Here is a 26,095-nt window from a genome sequence, read left to right on the forward strand (position 1 = left end):
CAGAAAAACAGGATTTCTACCCCGATGCTGCTGTTCTAGTTTAAGACACAATAATTTCTCCAGGATTCTTACTTTGTCATGTCAGCTGTGATGCACTGACTGAACGACCTGTTCCTTTCACATTCTAAAATTGCATCTTTTTTATTTTCTGTGAAATTTTGAGCATCAGATTGGATTAGTGTCATCCACTAATCTTTGTTGTGTCAAAAATGTGTGAAGTCAGCACTCCGTGACTTCCTGGTGGTCCGTGGCTGAGTCCACATGCCCGTGCAGGAAGCCTGGTTCTACCCCTGGGCAGGGAACGAGATCCAGCAGGCCACAACCAAGATCGGGTGTCTCCCTGTAAACAAACAGTAAATATTGTTAAAAATCAGCACTGTCTAAAGTAGTACTGTCTTTCCACTTGAATGGTGCCTGATTTTTTAGCCAACCTTCCTTACTTCGTGTGTGTGCTTAGTCACTCAGTCGTGCCCGACTCTTTGCGCCCCCGTGCACTATAGCCTCCCAGGCTCCTCTGTCCATGGGAGTTCTCCAGGCAAGAATACTGGACTGGGTTTCCGCAGGTTCCTATCAACTGAGCCACCAGGAAAGCCCTTCTCCAGGGGATCTTCCCGACCCAGGGATCGAACCAGGGTCTCCTGCACTGCAGGTGGATGCTTTGCTAGCTGAGCAACCAGGGAAGCCCTCCTAACTGTGTATTCACCTGATACTCACTGGAGACACTCCTCTTGCTGAAAATTTGTTTAAAAATATCATTATAACATGTACGTAAGCTAGATATATTTTAAATTGGCTTTTGGAGTTTACAGTTACCAGGGAAAAGATGGAATTAAATTTAACCTAACAGGTGAATTTTAGCTTGAGTCCAAGTGATTCAGCTTAAGATGGCATTGTTTTATTTTGCTTTTTTTCTTCAGATATCTAATGATTTACAAACTTTCCATCTCAGGTTCATTAATGTATTTAAATGAAGCCACACTACTCCATAATATCAAAGTTCGATACAGTAAAGACAGAATTTATGTAAGTATTTTACCTGTGGTTTAAGTTTTATGGGGGTTATTATTTTACATGCCGCTGTTTGATTTTGTTGAGCTTGAAATTTTCTTACCAGTAGATCACACTTGACCTGAGCCTGTTGAATGGAGCCTGAGCTCCATGAGGATGAGGATTTTTTTGTAATTTACTCCTCTTAATTCCAGGGCTTAGACCAGGCATGGTACATAGTACTTAAGAAATATTTTTGAAATGAAATAATGAATTCAGGGCATCATCTAATATTTTTCAGCCTTAAATCTACCCAATTTGGTTATTTAAAAAAGCACTAATTATTTTGAACTTGGATTTTTAAATTTATGGCATACATCTATAGATCTGTTTAATTAATACACTTTCCACATTGTTCTGCAAAACATTTAAGTCCGACTTAAGGCATACATAATGAAATTAAAAATTTGGATGGCAAAAAATGTAAATTAGAATAGAAGGCAATATGTGAGGAAATTTCAGGAACACTGAAATGCTGATCATGAGCCTGAATAGTTGCGATATTTGATTCCAAAGAGAGAACTTTCCTAAAAGCCCAGGATATTTAAAAATGAAAGTCAGTGCTTCTAATGTATTAAAGAGGGTTTGCACCATAGCATTCAGATGAATGCTTAAATGGTGTGTTTTAATGATCATGATTCATTGGGCATGTATGAGGTTTTATTCTAGTTACAGGTTCCTTTGTTGGCTGGAGATAAATTACCCTGCTGTAGCTCTCCTGTTATAAAGATGGGGCTCGTCATTATTTTTGAAAGAAGAAAACACATGGCTTCTTTGACACTTCCTAGATCAAATGACGTTCTTAATTTTTTATATCACTATCAGTTTGCCTAATTGTACTTACTTAATTCTGACTAAATTACCTTTAGTCTTTGCCATCTGTCCAAGTAGTGACAGCTGGGAAATAGAACTAATCTAGTTAGTCTTTTCCAAAAGAATTTACCCTCGCTTATACACAGTATTAAGTCTTTCCTTTTCTCTTTGTTTCCCCCCCCTCCCAAAAGTCAACTAAATAGTATATTTAAGTTAATATAGATATGGCTATTCTTATTTAGAAATATATTTGGAAGCAAAATTCATTTAATCAGCAGACTAATGTTGAGTATCTAATGTGTGCTAAATGTTTTAGGTACTAAAATAATAAAGTTTTTAAAGTTTGTTTGTTAAAGCAGTGTAACTTGTAACAGGTCAGTAAAAGCTGATATAGCTGTAACCATCTTTCAGGTAGAACTGGCCACTATTTTTTCTTCACATGTCTACATTACTTGGTGGTAGTGAATCAGTTTTACTTCCCTGAGCAAATTTTAATTGTTTTAATATCTTTTTCTTAAAGTTTATACATTTTAAACTACCTTTACAGAATCATCTTACTCAACAAAACAAAACATTGAGATGGTTGGCTTTTATTTGGAATGATTATGCATAAACTTCTCACCCTGGAATTTTCATTGGTCCATTAATGTTTCCTATGCAACGGCGATGTTCTACTGGCCGACTGTGGCCACTGATAACTGAAGGTTTACATGCAGAATTCATTGTACTTTCATAAAAAGATGAGCACTGCATTTGATCAACAAGTCTCTGCCGAATCACATACTTGATAGAAATAATTACTTATTTGTGAAATTTTAGGTTTTTGTTCCTCATGTATGAGTCTGCATCACTCTGGAGAATTTTAAAATTATTTCTATTTGTTCTGGCGTTCTTTTCCTAAGATGTACGTGCAGTTGGGTGTACAACCTCTGTTAGACAGTGGCTGTTTAGCATCACAGCTCTTGTTCGGAAGACCAGTGTTTTCAAAGTTAATGAAAGCCATTAACTGGTGGGTTTTTGCCTAGCCAGTTATGCCTTTTAGTTATAAAACCATTAAATATCAGCAACACACAAGCAGAATGATTATTACTGTAACATAGGTAAGAGAGTGAAGCAGTTCAGAATAGTTTGAGTTGGATATTTTTATACTTCTCATTGACCAGAATTGCCACCGTTCTCCCTTAGACATTTAACATTTTCCTTGGTTACTAAAGTCTCTCTTACTTTCCTTTTGTTTCCCATGGAAAGATTATTAACTGGAATTTATTTTTCACCCCACCCCAGGAAGCAGGTTTGAGAGCATTCACTGAATTTTAGATTAGCAGGCTGAGAGTTTGGGGTTTCCACATCATTTCCCTTCCATAGCTAGAACAGAAGAGAAAAAAATATGGTCCCGTATGCCCTAGTTTGGTCTGCAAACAAAAACCAGTTGCTAAACCACAACTCTCTTTCTACCCACAAAGAATTTTATAAATCCTGTTGGTAGCATTTTGTTTTTCTTTTTGGTCTTTTGAAGCCACGGTGAAATTTCACATTTGAAAGAAAGCTTCATTGCTCATCAAACATTTGGCCCATCAGTGTTCTAGGCAATAGTTAGCATATGGTGTTTTGCAAAGGTCTGGGACCAAGTGGTCACTGCAGAGCTAAATCAATCCTAGGTTTTCAGTGATGGGCATAGACCTTGAGGGTTCCGTGATCTATGCTACACTCTTCAGTGAAGAAAGTAGTCTAGACAAGGAGTACAAATAAGCAACATGCAGGCTGTAGGTATAGAGCAGATGTTGTAAGTGGAGTCAGCAGAAGGTGTCTGAAGACGACAGAGGAGTAGAGGCTCAGCTCTGCGCACGTGGATCTGGTGGTGGTGTCTTGAACCTGGGAGGGAGGGTGGAAGGAGTGTGTTTCCTTTGATGCAAAGGGAGGTCAAGAGAGGCGATTTTGATTTTGGATGTGGCAAGTTTTAGATGCCTGTGGGATAAGAAGATGTAAATATTTATTAAGTGTTGAAGAAATACGGGTCCAATAGAGATCAGGGAATGTTGAGGGCTAGAAATGCAGATTTGGGAGTTCTAGTTACAGAGAGAATTGGGGGTGTCTACTTGCTGTATGTTCTTTCTTTTATGAGCTTTGTTTGATCTTAAATGAAAATAATAATTAGAAAATTTAATGTTTACGCTTTTCCCCCTTAGACCTATGTGGCCAACATTCTGATTGCAGTGAACCCATACTTTGACATACCTAAAATCTATTCTTCAGATTCAATAAAGTCGTACCAAGGAAAATCTCTTGGGACGATGCCACCCCATGTGTTTGCAATCGGTAAGTAATTTCGTTATATCTTAATTTTTATTTCAGTTGTACATACTCATTCAGTTTTTCTTTTGGATTAGTAAAAGACACCATGAATCGAATGTATGAAGGCCTGTGTGCACCTGGCTGTGTCACTGTGTTAGGAGCGTGTCGCTCACACAGGGTGGGGAGGAATACTTTTGCTGCTGACTCATGGGGTGGTTGTACCTCGTTACCTTTGTTAAATGCCTGTGTTCTCTTAAGTGCGTCTATCCAGTTGAAAGTAGGTCATAATAAAATGTGACCTAATGTTTTTGTTTGACTCCATCTTTAAAGTGTCCTCCTTCCACAACTAAGAAGGAGGCCTAGACCATTCGCTCTTACTCTTACTTGTGAGCGTGTTACCTCGGCTAGAAGGGGGATGTGAGAACAAACACCTTCCGTGGCATATCCCTCATCAGGGCATTTTAAATTGTAAAGGATGGACAGTGACACATGTTTCATATTTCTGGAGAATCTGCATGGAAGGGCAGCAGCATCTGTCTTTGCCTTTCTTGGGCACTGTCTCTCATCTTGAAGCACTTTAGCTCTGAAAAGCAGAGATAGAGTTGCTTGAGAGGCATTCCCCATAGCTGGTGACTACAAGTACAGAGATGTTAGCTAAGCCTTGAAGTTCAGACATAACCAGCAGTTAAATCGTGACACGTTTTGGTTCAGGTTTTTAGCGCAGTTAGTTTCTCTTTGTACCTGTGTTTTGACTTAACTGGGCTTCACCTCCAGATTTGGCTGCACATGTTCTGGGTGCTGCTAAGCAGAGTGAATATGTGCACCAAGTCCAGTGCAGCTGGTTCTATGATGCTCTGATGGGCATCTGCATGTGTTCTATCAGCTGGCGAAATGGTGAGCAGGTTCATCACTAGACAGAGTTACGTGTTTAAAATGTAGTTGCTTACTACTAAAAAAGTGTTTACAACGATTCCACAGAATTGGGTGAAACAGATTGCTGATGAATTGGTCAAAGGGATGTGAACAGTCTTGCATGAGTTTGCATTGGGTCCTTAGGGAAAAAGCCATCTGTAGAGCCTTCTTCACTGGTACGGGTAGCACCTGCCTGGGGTGAAAAATAGCTGCCTTATAGGGCCCAACTTGTCAGGACCTCACTTTTAATTAAATTTACTTTAATTTAGTCCACTTTAACAGAATCAAATTGCGCTCATCTTGTCTGCAAAGTCCAAAAGATACAGCTTAAATTGTTGGAGGATAATGAAGATAGTTAAAAATTGTATGTATAAATAATGGCATCTCTAAACAATTGAAAGCAGTTAATTTTGCCGTTTTTGAAATGTTGGTAAATTCTGCAAGATGTTTATGTTTAATGGTAGAATTACAGGAGGGAAAAAAAAGCACCACAGATCTGTTGTGCAGTTGTGTTTTCTTTTTTTCTCCAGCAGAAATTTTGGCTGCCAGATTTCTTAATTGTTAGCTTGTTACTTTTTGTTTAATTCTCTGGGGATGTCATTAGTTATGTATAGTGAGCATTTTTCATCTCTCTGAAAATATGTTCTGGTATTAGGAAAAGCTGAGCCACTGCTCATAATATGGAGACATTCTAGTGCAAATACAAGAGTTGTTTATTTGGATTTCATATCAGTTAGCTGTCAGGATAATTGTAGAGAACATTTAAAGTATATACTTATAGAGATGTTTTGAGTACTTTCAAATGATTTTATTTAAAAATTTTGGTAACTGTAAATACACATTTATAATTTCTTTCAGCGCAAGTGCTTTTTGTTAGTAAATGGACTTTCTATCATTTGGAAATTTTTATTTAATACTTTGTTCCTCACTAACAGTGTGGTATTCTTTTGTCTCCAGCTGATAAGGCTTTTCGAGACATGAAGGTGCTCAAGATGAGTCAGTCCATCATTGTATCTGGAGAATCAGGAGCTGGCAAAACGGAAAATACAAAATTTGTTCTAAGGTGAGGAATATTTAGCTGACCTAAAATGTTTTGAACAAGTTGGCTATTTTTAGTTGTGGTAAAAAATATACAGCATAAAATTTACCATTTTCAATATTTCTAAGTGTACAGTTCAGTAGTGCTGAGTACATTCACATTGTTGTTCAGCCAATGTCCAGAACTTTTCATCTTGCAAAACTAAAATCCTATACCCTGTAAACAACTCTGCGTTCCCCCTGACCAACCCAAATGCCAGGCAACCACTGTTCTTACTTCTTGCCTTTTTGATAGTACTCTGGATACCTCATGTAGGTGAAATGTACAACTTTTTGTTTTTCTGTGACTGGTTTTCCCCCATTAGTATGATGTCCTCAAAGTTCGTCCATGTTGAGGCATGTGTTAGAATTTTCCTAATTTTTAAGGAGTAATATTCTGTCATGTTTATATATCACATCTGTTTATCCATTCACTCATCAGTGGGCACTGGGGTTGCTTCCGTCTCTTGACTCTTGTGAAGAGTGTTGCCTTGAACATGATATGAACAAAGATTTACAAAGATCTCCTTGAGATTTGACCAGATTAACCTTGCATATTTTGCATGCTTTATGACATAGTTTGAAATGGTGGGCTCTGTTTCTGTTACAAAAACAGGCACCTTATGTGGACGCTAAGCTGGAGATTTTTGAAATCTAGCTCTGACATGATATTCTAGGAGGATCCTAGAGGAGAACAGTGCTGGTTAGGCAAAGGGAAATCTCCAACCATTCCTTCAAAATCCAACCATTACATTCTGTTTTCAATATTCCTGCTATTAGAGTGGTCAGAATAATTTTTTACCTGAAGTTTATGATGACTGACCTTGTTTCTACCTCCCCGCAGCCCTCCTCCCAGTGTCAAAGATAAATATTTCTATGTGTAATGTATATCATATTTCAGATATAATAGTTGGTTAAAATCAGAATGTTCCCAAAGAGTTCTAAAAAAATAATGCTGATTTAGATGTCAAAAACCATCCAAATAGGATTTTAAATATCAGAAAAGCTATAATAGAATAGTAGGTACATTTAAATACAAATTTATAATATTTAAGTGAGCCATTCCAGTACATGATTCAGGTTTCAATGTTAGATGTGTTAAATAATATTAAAATTAGAAATATAGGCTGCCAGTTCAAGATGGCAGTATAGAAGGACATACACTCATCTCCTCCTGCAAGAGCACCAAACTTGCAACTAGCTGTGGAAAAACCATCGACAGGCAGAAGGACATTGGAACCCACCAAAAAAGATACCCTATGTCCAGAGACAAAGAAGAAGCCACAGTGAGACAGTGGGAGGGGCACAATCACAAGAAAATAAAATCCCATTCCTGCCAGGTAGGTGACCCACAAACTGGAGAAAAATAATACCGAAGAAGTTCTCCCACTGTTGTGAAAGTTCTCAACTCCACGTCAGGCTACCCAGCCTGGGGACCTGACAAAGAGACTGGGAATCTCCAGAGAATCTGACCTTGAAGGCCAGTGGGATTTGATTATAGGACTTCCATGGGACTGGGGCAAACAGAGACTTCAGTCTTCGAGGGCACAAAGTCTTGCATGCCCCAAGACCCAGAGGAAAGGAGCAGTGACCCCAGGGGAGATTGAACCAAAACGACCTGCTGGTGTTGGAGGGTCTCCTGTGGAGGTGTCAGTCGGCAAGGGCTCATCACAGAATCAGGAGCATTGACAGCCGCAGTCCTGGAAGGTCCCCCATGGCATAAGCCCTCTTAGAGGTTACCATTAACCCTGCTCTAAAGTCCATGGACCCCAGGGCTGGGTCTTCTTAGGCCAAACAACTATCAGGGAGGGAATGTAACTCCACCCATCAGCAGATAATTGGATTAAAGCTTTACTGAGCAAGGCCCTGCCCATCAGAGCAAGACCCAGCATTTCCCATCACCATTCCCTCCAATCTGGAGGCTTACACAAGCCTCTTAGCTTCCTCCATCAGAAGGCAGACAGAAGAAGCAAGAAGAACCACAGTCACACAGCAGCTAAAACAAAGACCACATTACAGGATGAAAAAGCAGAAATTTGTGTTCCGGATGAAGGGACAGGATAAAACCCCAGAAAAACAACTAAATGAAGTAGAGATAGGCAACCTTCCAGAAAAAGAATTCAGAATAATGATAGTGAAGATGATCCAGGATATTGGGAAAACAGTGGAGAAGATGCAAGAAATGTTTACCAAAGATCTAGAAGAACAAACAGATAAATAATACACTAGAAGGAATCAGTAACAGAATAGCTGAGGCAGAAGAATGGATAAGTGACCTGGAAGACAGAATGATGGAAGTCACTGCCAGAAAACAGAAGATAGAAAAAAGAATGAAAAGAAATAAAGACAGCCTAAGAGACCTCTAAGACAACCTTGAAGACAACACCATTCACATTATAGGGGTCCCAGAAGGAGAAGAGAGAAAGGACCTGAGAAAATATTTGAAGACATAATAGCTGAAAATTTCCCCAACATGGGAAAGGAAATAGTCAACCAAGTCCAGGAACACAGAGTCCCAGGTAGGATAAGCACATAGTAATCAAACTGTCAAAAATTAAAGACAAAGATAAAATATTAAAAGGGAAAAATAACAAATAGCACACAAGGGAATTCCCATCAGGCTATCAGTTGATTTTTCAACAGAAACTCTGCAAGCCAGAAGGGAATGGCACGATACATTTAAAGTGATGAAGGGAAGAACCTACAACCAAGAATACTCTACCCAGCAAGACTCTCCTTCAGATTTGATGGAGAAATCAAAAGCTTTCCAGATAAGCAAAAGTTAAGAGAACTTAGCACCACCACATGAGTTTTGGCCTTAAGGTGGCTCCGAGGTTAAAGCATCTGCCTAAATGCGGGAGACTTGGGTTCGATCCCTGGGTTGGGAAGATCCCCTGGAGAAGGAAATGGCAACCCACTCCAGTATTCTTGCGTGGAGAGTCCCATGGATGGAGGAGCCTGGTGGGCTACAGTCCATGGGGTTGCAAAGAGTCGAACACGACTGAGCTATTAACACTAACACTAACACTAACTAACACGAGCTTTACCACAATGCTAAAGGAACTTCTCTGGGCAGGAAACACAAGCAAGGAAAAGACCTACAGAAAATAAACCACAAACAATTAAGAAAACAGTAATAGGATCATAGATACTGATAATTACCTTAAATGTAAATAGATTAAATGCACCAACCGAAAGACATAGACTGGCTGGGCCGATGAAAACATGTATACATGTATACACTTCCACTTACGCATCATTCTGCTCGACTCCCCCAAATTGTATATAATTATTTTATAATGTTAGGTTAATCATGTTTCCATTATGACTTACAATTATTTTTTATTTTTTGTCTGGCTATTGATTGTGAAAACTGATAAACATCTTTTACTATTGCTATGTAACTATTACTCAGTACTATTTGTATTATGATTGGTCAACAGAAAAATAATAGAACTCTATATCACCAGAACTATGGTTTAATAGAAAAACCTGTAATCACTTTAAAATCCAGATACATAGCAGAATTATCTTGGAATTTGTTGAAAAATACAAATGCCTAGATATTGCCTCTTTTTTCTCCAGAGCCCCAGATATGTTTCTAATAAGCAGCCATGTTTAAAAACAACTCTATTATATGATGATATATTATTTTTATCTAGTTCGTTTCACTTTTTCTGTTTCATATTCAGTGCTCCCATTTCATTTAGTTTACGTTTTCCAGTTTTTCCACATCTTGTTTTTCTTTTGATGTTCTTTCTCAAGTCTTTAGCAAGTGTAGTAGAAAAGCTTTTATATAAATATATATATATATATATATATATATAAATAATAGAGAAGGCAATGGCACCCCACTCCAGTACTCTTGCCTGGAAAATTCCATGGACAGAGGAGCCTGGTAGGCTGCAGTCCATGGGATCACTGAGAGTCGGACACGACTGAGTGACTTCACTTTCACTTTTCATTTTAATGCATTGGAGAAGGAAATGGCAACCCACTCCAGTGTTCTTGCCTGGAGAATCCCAGGGACGGGGGAGCCTGGTGGGCTGCCGTCTATGGGGTCGCACAGAGTCGGACACAACTGAAGTGACTTAGCAGCATATGTAAATAATATATATATTTCAGAAAACTTATGAATTTTTGCCTAAAAATTTTATGACAGTTTGATCCCTCTTAGTATCACTTAGTATGACTAGAATGCTAGATTTCTAATTAAAAAAATAGATATGCAATAAACAACAAAGGTTGACTTTATAGCAAAGGGAACTCTAGTCAATACACACTGAGGAAACCAGAAGGGAGAGAGACACGTGTACCCCACTGTTCATCGCAGCACCGTTTATAATAGCCAGGACATGGAAGCAACCTAGATGTCCATCAGCAGATGAATGGTTAAGAAAGCTATGGTACATATACACAATGGAGTATTACTCAGCCATTAAAAAGAATACATTGGAATCAGTTCTAATGAGGTGGATGAAACTGGAGCCTATTATACAGAGTGAAGTAAGCCAGAAAGAAAAACACCAATACAGTATACTAACACATATATATGGAATTTAGAAAGATGGTAACAATAACCCTGTATACAAGACAGCAAAAGAGACACTGATGTATAGAACAGTCTTTTGGACTCTGTGGGAGAGGGAGAGGGTGGGATGATTTGGGAGAATGGCATTGAAATACGTATAATATCATATATGGAATGAGTCACCAGTCCAGGTTCGATGCACGGTACTGGATGCTTGGGGCTGGTGCACTGGGACGACCCAGAGGGATGGTATGGGGAGGGAGGAGGGAGGAGGGTTCAGGATGGGGAACACATGTATACATGTGGTGGATTCATTTCAATATTTGGCAAAACCAATACAATAGTGTAAAGTTTAAAAATAAAATATAAAAAAATAATCTATAATGGAAAATAATTTCAAAAATAATATGTATATATGTATAACTGAATCACCTTGCTATGCACTGGAATCATTGTAAATCAACTGTACTTCAATAAAATGTATAAAGAAAAATATTTTTAAAAAGCCATATAATGCATGCAATATCACTGTCATCTAACTTTTTTTTTTATCCTGTATTTTAAACAGGTATCTGACTGAATCCTATGGATCCGGTCAAGACATTGATGATAGAATTGTTGAAGGTGATAGAACTTTTTAAATTCTTATTTTTTATTGTTAGATATGTACTGAAATTAAGAAGAATCCTCTAAGTAGTCTGGAATGTTCTCACAGAGATCAGAAAACTCCAATCTCTTACAAATCTTTGCTCCGTTTTTATCTTGTCATTTACTTAATGTCGTTTTTCCCCTGACTCCATGTACACACTAAGAGGGCAGAGATTTTATAGATTCAGAATCCCTGGAATAGTACCTGATACATGGCATGTGCATTATCATTTATGGAGCTGTGAGTGAGTGAAAGGAATACATGAAGCCTTCTGGCCTCCTGTGCATTTTGTTGACCTTGTTTTAGTAAAGGAAAAAAGGAGAGGGTTATTTGGAATTGAGGTGCTGGGGGAAATCATTTTAACAAAAGAGTACACTTGGAAGGCAAGAGGCTGTATGTTGATTTCCTTAAGCAGTCAGTGTCTGTATACCCCTAGACAGTCGTTCCATACCCTGTTTGGACTCTGCTGGTCCAGGCAAGTCTGCAGTAGCCTCCGGAGCACAGGTGCCTCTCTGGTCTCCCCTCCTCTAATCTATTCTCTGTGTGGAAGTTAGAATGATCTGTTTTGCTCTAAGCTCTTTATTGGCTTCATATGTCTCTCAGGGTTAAACCTTGCTCTTTGTGGCCAGGTACCTGCCTCTTCTGGTCTGATTGAGTCATTTTTCCTGTGAATCCTCATGCTTTAGTCACATTGGTCTCCTTGTAGTTCTTTGAGGTGTTTCAGGCCTCCTTGACACGTCCCTCACCACTTCCTCACTTTTTCCTACCAGACTGCTGCTGCTGCTGCTGCTAAGTCGCTTCAGTCGTGTCCGACTCTGTGCGACCCCACAGATGGCAGCTCACCAGGTTCCCCCATCCTACCAGACACTCAGTATTTAATAATGATGATGATATTGACATGTGTGGGATCCATTAGGTGTTGTCTGATTTGCTTAAAATGGGTTACCTAACTTACATCTTCACAGAATACAAGGTAGGTAATGTTTTATTCCTGCTCCACAGATGAAAAACTAAGGTAAAAAGAGTCTAAGTGACTTTCTGAGGAGTAAATAGCTCATCAGTTGTGGAGAAGGGACATAAAGACAGACATCTTAATTGCATAATCTACTAAGTGCTCTTTTTAATACTCCTGACATTTAAAAAAAAATTTTTTAGTTGAATAAAGATTTGTCAGGAGCCTTCATGCATTTTACTAGATCATGGCAGGCAGAAGTTACATACACTTTTTCACAATTATGTAAAATATCCATGTACATGAATATAAATTCTACTCTAATAAACATTTTTAAAGTTTACATCAATAAGATTTTTCATATTTCTTGATATAAATAATTTTCTAATTTTATGTACAGTTCTCACTGAGGTATGGTGACACACCAAAGTATAATCGCAGTAAAGTGCCTTTAGTGAGAGAATTGTCGTTTAAAATTGAATGAGTAAATAAAAACAAATTAGGGATTAATTTAATGAAATACTAATCAATATTCCGACTTGATTATGTGAGGCACAGATTCACTTGTGAGTTGGATCTAAGCCTAGTTTCTGTCATGGGAACACACTGTGTGATGTGTAACAGGCTGTAGTTGAGGACCAGTGGAAAGGGTTATTCCACATTTTCCTCCAGCCCCTTATTGGAGGATAGTGTATGTTAACTGGCAGGACCATAGACATCTTGAAGTGACATACATGCTAACATTTCTTTCAGTTTTAGTACTTTCTTACTTATTTTAGCAAGTGAAGCAACCTGGGAGTGATCTTTAACTGGATTTGGAGACTAGTTAAGCTTTCTACTGTGGACAGACAAAGAGAAATGGACTTTAGACTATTTCATAACAAATATTCGAGCAATAAACATATGAAGCAGTTTATGAGATTGTTGAAGGAATGTGTGAGTAAGAGTGACACTAATCTGGTATAATTATAGTTGAGACTATGGGGAGTACATGAATGGACTCTAGTAACTCTTTCAGTAGTGTAGAGTGTATGTGTGTGTGAGAGAGACATTCTAAAATGAAGACAATTAAAATTTTACATTTGTTCATTGGTATTTCAAAAATTATTGTTCTGAGAACCTTTTGTAGGTAATTCTATAAACTGAATTTGTTAGGTTTTGTTGGATGTGCATGTATGTTAAATCTGGAGGTTATGTTAATATATATATTTAAAAGTAGGTCAACTAATAACATTTTGCCTGTATTTTATCATAGGAGGTTTGCTGTTTTCTGCTCATGTAGGGCTGATGTGGAAACTATAAAAATATTTAGAGAGTAATTTTTAAAGTTGAGCTATAAATTTTGTAATCTAATGACTTTTGAAAATTTCATCTTTGTCATAACACTTATATTTTCTTTTGATAAATTTTGAATAAATTTTCCATCTCTTGTGCTTTAATAGGGCCTGACATAAGGGAAGTCAAGAAATATTTGTGGGATTTGACATTACAAGTGAATTCATTCATGTTAGTTTTTTGAGAATATTTTTCTAGTTATATGTATTTATTAATAAATGGAAACACTATGTATATTACTTTGTAATTTTCCTTCATGTTAATTTTTATGGCATATTTTCATTTCTTTTTTAATAGCTAACCCACTCTTAGAAGCTTTTGGAAATGCAAAGACTGTTCGCAACAATAATAGTAGTCGATTTGGGAAATTTGTAGAAATACATTTCAATGAAAAGGTAAGTGAGTGAGTTTTGGGTTAATATATTTGGGAAGTGTTTTTGGAAAAAGCAAAAAGTCTTGATAGAATTGATAGTGTACTTGAACTCATGGCAAATATGTTAAAATTTTTCTCTTACTATTAGATATTTGGGAGAATATATATGTTCACTGTGATCTCTGTAAATTCTAAAGCTTATGTTTTTTTAATAGTTATGTGTTTTTCCCCTTTATTTGATAAATATTGCAACCTCTTTGATAGACAAATGGTTATTAGGAAAGATAGTTTGACACTGGTAGGTTATACTTTAAGACTTCAGATGCAAAACCATAATTTCTCTCTGTTTTGTTTTCTAGAGTTCAGTTGTTGGAGGATTTGTTTCACATTATCTTCTAGAGAAATCTAGGATCTGTGTTCAAGGCAAAGAGGAAAGGAATTATCATATCTTTTATAGGTTATGTGCTGGTGCTTCTGAAGATATTAGGGAAAGACTTCATTTGAGCTCTCCAGATAATTTTCGGGTAGGTTGGATGAAAAGAAATTTCATACAGTTTTTGCAAATTGAATTGTCTTCTATTCTAAAACTTACTTCAGTGGATTTTGATGTCTAGTTACATATAACTTACTTTAAGTTCAGTGTATTGTGAATAGAGTGACTTCTGTAATAAGTGGATCTGTATGGAGGTTTACTGCTCAGTTTATAACACTATATGAGAAGATACATAATGGAGTAGATAAAAGGAAGGATGCTAAACCAGTTATATCAATTGGTTATCAATTTATCTTCAGTAAGTAGTTTATGATAGTTCTGTAATGCTAGCTTTACAGTTACCTTTGACTTACTTACAAAAAAAAAGTTTGACCACTGAATTAATATTAATAAAAGATCCCTATTTGTCTTCCTTAATTCATTTCAACAAATATTTATTGCTTAGCCTTTGGGTACCAGGAATGTGACATAGTTAAAAAGATAAATGATACACAGTTCCTGCTTCTGAGCAATTTAGAAACTGGTGGAAAACATGCACACAATTTTGACTGATAGGTTAAATGAGTGAGAGAGATGCATAGGAAACTGATAATTTTGGAAAAAACCTTACTGGAACAATTGATGCTTGATCAGAATCCTGAGGAATTTTCAGGTATTAACTAGAGGAGGAAACATGCAAAGGGTATTCCTGGTAGATGCAAAAAGATAAAGAAAGGCAAGAAATAGCTTAAAGCAAAGGACAGGAAGAATGGGAGTTGAAGCTAGAGAGTTTGGTCTTTTTTCTGTAGTTAGTAAAGAGTGGTTAAAGGGTGTTAGGAAGAAAGTTGGATATCAGATCTGTACTTAACTTCAGGTTTAGTATGAAAGATAGCTTTCAGCGGGGGGTGGGGTGGGGTGGTAGAGGAGGGGATGGAGATAAATTGCAACCATGGATAAGTGAGTTGGGAACCTGTCGGTGACATAGCAGTTACTCAATGCCTGAATTTGGTTTAGCGATGGCAGGGTTACTGAGGAGAGGATATGTGAAACAGGAGGTAAAATTGACATGACTTGGAGACTGAATTAGGTAAGGAGAAGGCGGAGTCTGAAATTATTTTCCAGGATTTGATTAGGATAACTGGGTGGCTATAAATACCATGTTGGGGCCAGATGGAAGATTTGTGGTGTGTAGGATGCGTCCAGTTTTGGAGTCTGTGGAATATCCAAGTGGAGCTGTTCAGAAGACTGTTGGGTGGGATAAGATCAGGTCAGAGCTGTGGGGATAGGTTTGTGAGATGTCAGTACACTGATGATAGTTAGAACTGTGAGAGTGAGGAGATAAGATTGTGCAGAGAGATTGCATAATGTAGAATAGCATGTGCCAAGATCCAAACTCTAGAGGTAAAGAGGATGAGTAAGACGAGCTGTCTAAGAAAGGAAGCCCAAGTGGAGTTGCGAGAGAAGCATGAGGAAATCAGGAATGCCAAGGATCACAAGTCAGTGTTCAGTTTCAGGAAGTGGTGACTGGGAGTGGTTAGTGTAATTTACAAGTTCACAGCTGGAAAATGGCGTCCCTATTTGGGTCGTGAGAATCGTGGGGGGCAAGTCGGAAGTGCAGTTGGTGTAGAGTTCTCCAGGTGATTCTCATAGTCCTTTTTGGCCAGTAGTCCTCCACTTGAGAATCATGACACACATTTATATTTAATGATTGTTCTGTGTGTGTGTTTGCAACCTGGCTTCTTTTTATTACTTCAATCAATTTCTTTTAATGTATATTTGGACATTTAAAAACTCTGTTGTTCTAAAATGCTGTATAACTGCATCTATGTATGTAGTTCTGCAATGTTTAATCTTCTCCAGTGGTGGTGGTGGTGGTGGTGGTGGTGTAGTCGCTAAGTCACGTCCGACTCCTGTGACCCCACAGACTGTAGCCCTCCTGGCTTCTCTGACCATTGGATTCTCCAGGCGAGAATACTGGCGTGGGTTGCCGTTTCCTTCCCTAGGGGATCTTCCAACCCAGGAATTGAACCCAGGTCTCCTGCATTGCAGGCAGATTCTTTACCAGCTGAGCTATGAGGGAAGCCTTTAACCTTCTCTAGAACTCACCAAATTAATTGGAATTTGTTAGTTGCCCACAGTATCTTGATGACAGTAGAAGAGGCATTTCTCTACAGTGATTTTTAGAAAAAGACTATAAATTAATATGACTCACATGGAATTTAATAATGTTGATGTGGCTTTGTCAACACGGAGTTAAGGATAAAGTGACATGCCTGTTGTCTTAACACAGTGTTTCTTTCTACTTGGGGGCTTGGGAACGTGGTTTCTGTGTCTCAGAATGTAGTCTTTCCTGGCACAAGGACAGCCACCCTAAGAGGGCAGCCTCTGAAATACTTTATCAGGTCAGAGTTTCCTGTCCCTGTGGCATGACCTAGGGGCATGATTTCCTCTTACAAGGGAGTCCTTTTGGTGGTAAGAGGAAAACTAGAGGAACAGCATTAGCTCTTACTAAAAACATCTGCCGTCTTGGATCTACCTCTCTGGCAGGCGGACATGCACCTCTATATTCCTTCCCCCAAATTATCCTGCCTTAGAGTGACTTCGAGTCTTGGTCACTTCATCAGGTTTTTCTCTGGTTTAGTTTAGGCCTCGAATTATAACTTGGGGATAAAGTTGTAAAGACAAAGGAGAAACTGCAGTAGGGTGAACACTCCCCCCACCCCCAGATTTTTTCGTCACTACTGTATACAAATTAGTGACTCTATCCAAATCAGTATACAAAGAATTGTTGAATTACATCTGTTCAAAAACATCCATATTAACTACACATGTATTTTAGAAAATAAAAGGTTAAAAATGCTTGCATTATTCAAAATTTTGAAATATTTTTGCACATGTTCCATGGAAGCATTCATTATAGTCATGCAGGGATCTTTGAATATAAGTAAGGCTTGGATAGAATGAGAATGGGTGACTAGAATAGTTACAGCTTTCTAGTTACAGAAAAGTTAGAAGAAACAAGTATTGTTCTTAGATTTTAATATTAAGTCCATCTGTCCAAAAACCTAGTACTTGATAAAAACAGTTGCAGTAGGTGGATAAAATTCTTGCTAGCAAAGAAAACATTAGTTTTGGGTCCATATAGTTAAGCTACTATTATCCTACTAAATAAAAGAGCTCTTTTTTGAAAGTCAGTTGAAAATGCTTACCAGTATTATTCCTTTTATTTTATTCTTTCCCTCAAGATTTTAGTCTGCAAAGAAAAATTCATTGGATATTATTTTCTGGTTTTAACTGTATTTTAATATTTCATTATAATGGTGGGAGATAATGTGTTGATTATCTTCAGTATTTATCCCTAAATCATTCAATTTACTGTAAATTTTTTCTTGATATCTGTATAATTTAATCTTGGAATTCATGTCATGGGAGAGTAGAATCCTGCTGCTAAGTCACTTCAGTCGTGTCCGGCTCTGTGTGACCCCATAGACAGCAGCCCACCAGGCTCCCCCATCCCTGGGATTCTCCAGGCAAGAACACTGGAGTGGGTTGCCATTTCCTTCTCCAATGCATGAAAGTGAAAAGTGAAAGTGAGGTCGCTCAGTCATGTCTGACTCTTTTCGACCCCATGGACTGCAGCCCACCAGGCTCCTCTGTCCATGGGATTTTCCAGGCAAGAGTACTGGAGTGGGGTGCCATTGCCTTCTCCCTAGTGACCTGATTTAAGAAAAGCTGAGATGTTTAAACAGTTTTCTCATCCTGTTCCCTGTGCTCTTCCTTCCTGAACAACCCCCACCTGTTAAATATGGGTAATAGATTCTGCTGAAGACCAGTACATTATTTTCTTTTCAGTTGTTTCCCTTGTTCTGGGTTTTCAAAGCACTTAATCTTAAAAAACTTCTGGGCAGGGAAGTAAATCATTGAGGTAAAAGCTGAAATTGTTATTTGAATACCTGTGAAGGTTCATAAAGCAAATGTAATTTATGTACAGTTAGTGTTAACTGTTGGTCAGTCTGATCTGATGAAAGGCATGTTTTGAAGGACTGATTGTAAAAACCAGAAATTAAGAAACTCAAGGATATTATTTGTTAATTGTTCAGAATTTAAAGTATTATTCAAAATATTAAACCACAGTGTGGGTCATATCTTGTGAAGATTTAAAATTGCTCCCTTTTAAAAGTAGGAAAGCTTTGTGGTACTGTTTTTTTTCTGTTAATCATTTAATTCAACTTTCAGATTAAGAGTTTTACCATCCCTGGTTTGATTAATAGAAGTAAAGTGTTTATGATGTACAGAAGTACTGATTTTAATTGAGAGATTAAATGATAATCAGGTTATGTGTAGAAATGGTTAGCACTTTTGGATAGATTGTGTTTGCCTTTGTGTTGTTTTCCTGTGGATAATATTGTTAATGATATTTTAAATTTCTTTGTCATAGTATTTAAACCGAGGCTGCACTAGATACTTTGCTAACAAAGAAACTGACAAACAGATTTTACAGAACCGAAAAACTCCTGAGGTAAAGTAGACTGTTAAAACAAATTATAATCTTTAATGCAAAAAAATTGTGCTGAAAGATACATTCTGTTTTTATTCTGAAGCCCAAGTAAGATTTCTTACTTTAGGCTTATGCATAAAAAACCTTCACAGTCACTCACGCTTCTCTCGCCCTGAAACACTTTATTCCTCTTTTGCTATCTCTAGAAGCTGCAGGTTCTGGGTCTTCTTGGTGGGACCTCAGTGCACTTTTTTTCCTGTTATTTTCCAAACATGAGTGTATCAAATTGCCTAAAAATCCTTTGCTAACAGCTTTGAAACTTACTCTCATATTAACCATTAGGATTAAATATAAAATATGCTCTTTATAATTTATTATCTGTGTCAAGGCTGAAATGAGCTTTGATGTACACAAAGAGTGAGCATTGTTGTGAACTAGTTCTTATGTGTTATTGTGATATTTCTCTTTAAAGCAGCATGTTTCTGTAATTTATTATGAAAAGTTTAGTTTTATGTGTAACTTTTACTAAATTATTGTATTTCTAGGATTAATTAAATATAATTATACCATTAAACATTACTTTTTTTTATTCTTTTTTTTATATTTTTTAAAAATTTTATTTTATTGTTCAACTTTACAATATTGTATTGGTTTTGCCATATATCAAAATGAATCTGCCACAGGTATGTAAGCATTACTTTAAAAGCATAAAATCCTTAATATAAAAATCTACAACCTTTATAAATTTTATTAAGTGGTAAGTGGTATGAAGGTGTAGCTACTCAGGCAGCTTAAATTATGAAATACTAAGTCAGGATTAATTATAGGGACTAGTTAATATTGTCTTTATTAATTTTTTAAAAAGATTTGAGTGTGTAATTGAACAAAATTTTATTATATTCAGTTTTTAATGTCTCTGCATTTGAGTTAGATGCATTTGAGTGAGTTAGATGTTTTTGACTACTTCTAAGATAGTGAGAATTATATCTTTAATATATTCATAGAAAAGAATAGAAAACAAATAAAAATCCCCATTATTTTGAATTCTAAACAGATGAGTCTGCAGTTAATGTTTGTTTAAATTGATATTTTATTTATTATTTTAGATACAGATGTCTGAATTATAAATTCTAAACATCCATGGTAGAGACTTTAAGAAATGACATTATTATTTATTACAGTATTCTCTTTTGTTATGATAATCTATCTTTTTACAAGGTACCATTGAAATACAGAAATTGTATTACTTTCACTAAGATAATTGGGACATTCCCTAGTGGGATATTGCTGCTATCCCAAAGCAAAAAAACACATACATATATATACTTAATCTTCTGGCGTGGGAAAGACTGAGTGGAGAGGAAAGAAGACTGTTATTTTACTTTCCAAAGAATATTGCACTGTTTGTACTCTCTTAAGAAGAAAATGTTCACTTTCTGATTCTAGAGTCACCATACATTGTTAAGAATCTTATTCACATTATTGAGTTTATATATGAAAATATGTAAGTGACTAATGGATTTAATATGTTTAAATTACTTTTTATTGTTTTCTGTATCAGGAGGATGAGGTGATCATTTTGACTATTCAGAATTCTTTGCCTAGTTCCATTGGCGTGTCTTTAAGCTGTGTGTAATTTTTAGGAGAATGCAGTATTTTTAGTCTGCTATAATAGCAATATATTCACAGACATTTGATTAGAAACAGTTTGCAAGTGAAGTAACTGATCAATTGCAAGACTAAAAATTCTGCATGATATGTGTTTTCTTTTAAATTTGGCTGCATGTTGTTTGCTTCTTTGAAAAATAAAATTAAATTTCTTTGTCTAGACATTTTCCAGAAATTTTACACATGCATAATTTAACATTTTAAACACTGTGGAAAGGCAGCTACAACTTTAGCTGGGAAGCAGTTGGCAACCCGGAGGAAAAAAAGACTCTCCTAGGGATGTCTAGAATGGCCAGTTAATTCCGACACTGTTACCTCATGTTTAATTTTGCTTATTTATTCTCAAGTTCTGGAAAATTGCTAGTCCAGTCTTTCTGTGTCCAGTAACTTTTGTTTTTCCTCCTTCTAGTTTCTGCAGGGCTGACTTTTCTTCCTTTTTCTGAGTTTATTATAGGTTCTAGTAAAGAACACATTAGATGAACATTCTTTTAAGAAAGAAAGCAAATTTTCTCTTCCATTTTTTCTGAAATGTTTTCAGTCATTGCGTGAATTCTTAGCATAAGCATAATGCTTACTAATATACTTTACCTCATATATACTAATAGATAAAGGCTTAAAAATTAATTCCCAGGCCATGAAAATTGTTGTTAGACTTTCCACTGTTCACTGCTTTTGAATACTGGTACAGCTCAGATTTAAACTTTTATGACAGTTTTTTAAAACTTCAGTTTTTTTTGATCTTTGGTTTTATGTTGATTCAACCACTGATATTTCCTTCATTTTCACTCAATTTATATTTTTATATAATATCTTATCTTTAGAGTTAAAACTGTAATTAAATTGGAAAACATCTCATTGCATTTTTGACTGAAATTTTTATGGAGACAGGTGTAGATTCACACATCATTGAAAGAAATAATATATAGAGCCTGTGTACACTTTGCCCAGTCATTCAGTTTTTGAATGTGTTGAAACACTGAAGTTTTCTGAATGACACATTTTGTTTTTGCATGTTACATAGAGCGTTAGTAGACCTTGTGTAGTTGTGTTGGGGATACTTAAGCAGTGTAGACCACAGGTAATTGATGTCTTCTTGTTTTGTAGCATCTTAAGGCAGGTTCCTTGAAAGATCCTTTGTTGGATGACCATGGAGATTTTGTTAGAATGTGCACAGCCATGAAAAAGATTGGCTTGGATGATGAAGAAAAGCTTGATCTGTTCCGGGTAGTAGCTGGGGTCCTGCACCTTGGGAATATTGATTTTGAGGAAGCTGGCAGCACTTCAGGTTGTTTTTCTTTTGTGTGTGATCTTTTTGTTTTGTTTTAAAAAGAAGTAAAATTCGAAGTTCTGTTATTTAATTGTATATGTACCTTGACTCTGTGCTAGTTTGTTAATCCCCTGCATTTCCAGACTACATTGTGTCACATGATGAAACTTGCAACTGAAGGGTGCTGCATTTTTGGTTATTGTGAGATTTGTTTTTGAATAAATCAGTGATACTGGTGAGGAATAAACTCATTTTATGAAGGATAAGTAACTGACTACTAGGGTCATATTTGGATAAATTTTTGGACTGATGATAGTCTTTTCCAATAAGTGAACAGAATAATCCTCTACTATTTTTAAGGTATTTTGATATTTTTTCTGGTTCACTGATGTAAACTTAGATTAGTTAGTTAGGATAACTGAGTACGTAAAAGCCCATATACATTATTATCGGAAATGAAAACAAGTTAAACTTGATGCACATTGAAAAAGCATTTAAATGCCTTCATGATACAACTTTTCAGCCATATTGTTTCAGTCTCTATGTAAATACCAAGGCTTCCCTGGTGGCTCAGATGGTAAAGAAATCTGCCTGCAATGCAGGAGACCCAGATTCAACCCCTGGGTTGGGCAGATCCCCTGGAGAAAGGAATGGCTGCTCACTCCAGTATTCTTGCCTGGAGAATTCCATGGACAGAGGAGCCTGGTGGGCTACAGTCCATGGTGTTGCAAGGAGTCGGACATGACTGAGCAACTAACTCTTTGTATGATCTTAAGTTTGATCCATGAATGCGGGGGTTGGCTTATGATCAAATCTGACTAGCTGCCTGTTTTTGTTTTGTAAATAAAGTTTTATTAGAATACACAAAGGCATTTATTTATGTCTTATCCATGCCAGCTTTCATGCTGCAGTGGCAGAGTTGGGTAGTTGTGACAAAGACTGCCTGGCCGGCAAAGCCTAAAACCTCATACTTTAGAGGAAAAGATTGTTGATTCCTGCATACATACATTGTTTTAAAAACATCAAAAGCACCATGTAACACAGTGATCAGTAATGTGGGCCTTAGGGTCAGATCCCAGAAGCTTTGTAAACCTTGACTTTTTCACTCATAAAATAATGAAGAGATAATCTCCAAGGGAAGTGTTTTTAAAGTACAGTTACCTTAGCAGTAGTAGGAGGGGGCACAAGAGGAAGGAAGAACATTAAAAAATGAATGTGTCTGCTACGTGTAAGACCCTTCATATATTGTGTTTCATTGTAAACATCATAGTCATAATCTGAACTTAATAAAGATAATGAGATAGAGGATATTATCTCTGTTTTACAGAAGTAGGACCTTTGAGAAGTTTAAGTAGTATGGTCACTAGTGAAGTTGTAGGTATGAGAGCTGGTTCTCCTCACATTTGACTGACTCCGGTGTGTGCGATAACTGCCCCTCATTGCCCTCTGTCACTGAACTTTCTGAGCAGATGGAAGTCGACAGTCTTAATGGCTTTCAGACTGAGTGTCTGTGAGTCTGTGACCGCAGCATCAGATGACAGAGTATGGTATGTAAGAGTACGTTGTCTAGGGCTAATCTGTTCACCGTGTGTTACCTGCCTATGTGATCTGGGGCAGGAACTTAACCTCTCTGAGTCTCGGTTTCCTCACCTGTAAAGTGGGAATAATAAATACCAGGTCCAACCTCATGTCGTAAAGAGGAATAAATGAGTTGAATATTTGTAGAATGATGCAAATACTTATGCCTGCCATGTAGTAATCACTGTGTTTTTAATTCATAAGTAAAATAAAAATAGTGATTAATCCCAGTTTAAAATGAAACAAGCAAAAAGAAAAACCAGGCAATATCAGGTATATACTTAGTATGCATTAAAATTTGTATTAGTTTTTTTTTTGAGGGATTTGAAAATGTAATGAATGTTGGAGTACATTTTCGTTTGCTCTGTAGCATCATTATACCAAGGGAGCATGCAGGAATTCCAAGTATTAATAATATCCAAAAATGTTTAGTTAATGCACACTTTGGAAATATTGCTTGTTTGAAGTGATAGGTGGCATGTTCACACACCTCGTGTTATTACCCTGTGGCGCAGGTGTACACAGAGAATCATGAATGTGGGTCTAGTTAGTTGAAAAGCATTTAATTGTCAAAAGGCACTTAGTAGATATTTACATTGTCTTTTAGTTTTCTTCTCTAACTTCCTTCTGTTGAAGGGAAAATGAGGAGAAAGCAGAGCAGATTGGAATGAGGCAATAAATCAAAAGAATTAATAAACTAAGTCTTTTTTATTTTAATAGCTAAGATTTTATTATATTAATCTTCATCGTTCCTATAATCCTTCCTGTAGATTCAGATGATTTCTTTCTAGTTAGAATTTATTTTTTCCTGTCTCAGAGAGCTCAATTTTGGCATGACCTTGCAATTTGAAAAAGCTCTGGATATTTTGTAATTATTTTATCAGAAAATTTATTCTTTAGTAAATATGGTGACAGCTCCCATTGCTATTTAGAAGTTTGTACTTGATGGAAATGCAAAAAAATACCTATTGGGACTTCATATGTTTTTAAAATTCCACATAACGAAATATATGTTATTATAAGAACAATTGTAAAAAATTGTTCAAAGAAGTTCATTTTTAGAAGGTGTGACATGAAAGCCTTACGTTATTTTATAGTGTTTTTTTTTTTTGCATTTTTGAAACTTTTAATGTTTTAAAAAACTTTTAATTTACTAGCATAAATATTTTATGCTGCTGCTGCTTCTGCTAAGTCGCTTCAGTTGTGTCCAACTCTGTGAGACCCCACAGATGGTAGCCCACCAGGCTCCCCCAAGGTCCCTGGGATTCTCCAGGCAAGAATACCGGAGTGGGTTGTCATTTCCTTCTCCAGTGCATGAAAGTGAAAAGTCAAAGTGAAGTCGCACAGTTGTGTCTGACTCTTAGCGACCTCATGGACTGCAGCCTACCAGGCTCCTCCATTCATGGGATTTTCCAGGCAAACTTTGCAAAATAGTTAAAAAAAGAAGCATTGAAATGAATTGATCAGTTATTGGTGGTAAATTTTTTGAGTTATGTAATTTTAGATCATGTGTATGTGTGTACAAACTAGTAGTAATTTTATTTTCCTGGAATTAAAGGTTTAATATGTCTTCTAAGTATTCCTCTTCCCTTATTGTTTTTTCCCGCTTTATTTAAACAATTTGTATTGAGTTGCACAATAATCACTCTAATCAGTTTTAGAACATTGTCATCACTCCAGAAGGAACTCCATAGCCTTCAGTAGTTACTCCCCAACCCTCCCGAATACCTAGCCTTTAGGCAGCCACTGTTCTACCTTGTCTCTGTCAACTGGGTGCTTCATATAAATGAAATCGAACAATATGGGCTCTTTTGTGACTAGTTTCTTTCACTTAACATAGTGTTTTCAAGGTTCATTCATGTTTAAACATCTGTCAGTACATCATTTCTTTTTTTGCTGACTAGTACTTCATTGCACGGATATATACCACATTTTATCCATTTGTCATTTGAGGAACTTTTAGGTTGCTTCGACCTTTGGCTATTATGAATATTGCTACTGTAAACATTCATGTGCAGGTTTTTGTGTGCATATATATTTTCATTTCTCTGTGTGTATGCCTAGGAGTGGAATTGCAGAGTCATATGGTAATTCTATATTTAACCTTTAGAGGAATTATTGATTTTCAAAGTAACTGAATCGTTGTACATTCTCACCACTCTAGTGCATGCAAAGTGCTGCCTCATTGTGGTTTTTATTTGCATTTTCCTGATGGATCAAGCTGCTGAGCATTTTTTCATGATTTTATTGGCCATTTGTGTATCTTTTTTTGGAGAAATGACTGCTTATATTCTTTACTCATTTATTTGATTGCCTTTTAAAAATTCACTTGTAAGAATTTTTAAGTATATTCTGAATATAAGTTCCTTATCAGATATATAATTTGCAAATATTTTCTCATATTCTGTGATTTGTCTTTTAAATTTTTGATAATGTTCTTTGAAACGTAAAAGGTTTTCACTTTGATGAAATTCAATTTGCACATTATTTTCTTTTGTTGCTTATGGTGCCATATCTAGGAAACCAGCCTAGTCCAAGATCATATGGATTTATGTCTGAATTCTTCTAAGAGAATTGTGTTAACTCTTACCTTGAAGTCTTTGAGTTTATTTCTTTGTATGGTATGAAGTA

At 36.6% G+C, this 26,095-nt stretch overlaps 1 protein-coding gene across 12 annotated transcripts in view; it reads left to right on the forward strand.

Moving 5' to 3' along the window:
• The window catches only part of MYO6 (myosin VI), a 158,830-nt gene that overhangs the window by 69,761 nt on the left and 62,974 nt on the right, over positions 1-26,095 (forward strand). For all 12 annotated transcript variants that reach the window (XM_015472774.3, XM_005210674.5, XM_005210676.5 and 9 more), the window contains exons 4-11: positions 950-1,023; positions 4,047-4,176; positions 6,022-6,127; positions 11,241-11,296; positions 13,906-14,003; positions 14,341-14,505; positions 18,892-18,972; positions 21,724-21,904. In XM_015472774.3, the coding sequence (XP_015328260.1) occupies positions 950-1,023; positions 4,047-4,176; positions 6,022-6,127; positions 11,241-11,296; positions 13,906-14,003; positions 14,341-14,505; positions 18,892-18,972; positions 21,724-21,904 (891 nt within the window). The remainder of the gene's footprint in view (positions 1-949; positions 1,024-4,046; positions 4,177-6,021; positions 6,128-11,240; positions 11,297-13,905; positions 14,004-14,340; positions 14,506-18,891; positions 18,973-21,723; positions 21,905-26,095) is intronic.

This window comes from Bos taurus, chromosome 9 (genome assembly GCF_002263795.3).
Source record: "Bos taurus isolate L1 Dominette 01449 registration number 42190680 breed Hereford chromosome 9, ARS-UCD2.0, whole genome shotgun sequence".
NCBI lineage: Eukaryota > Metazoa > Chordata > Mammalia > Artiodactyla > Bovidae > Bos > Bos taurus.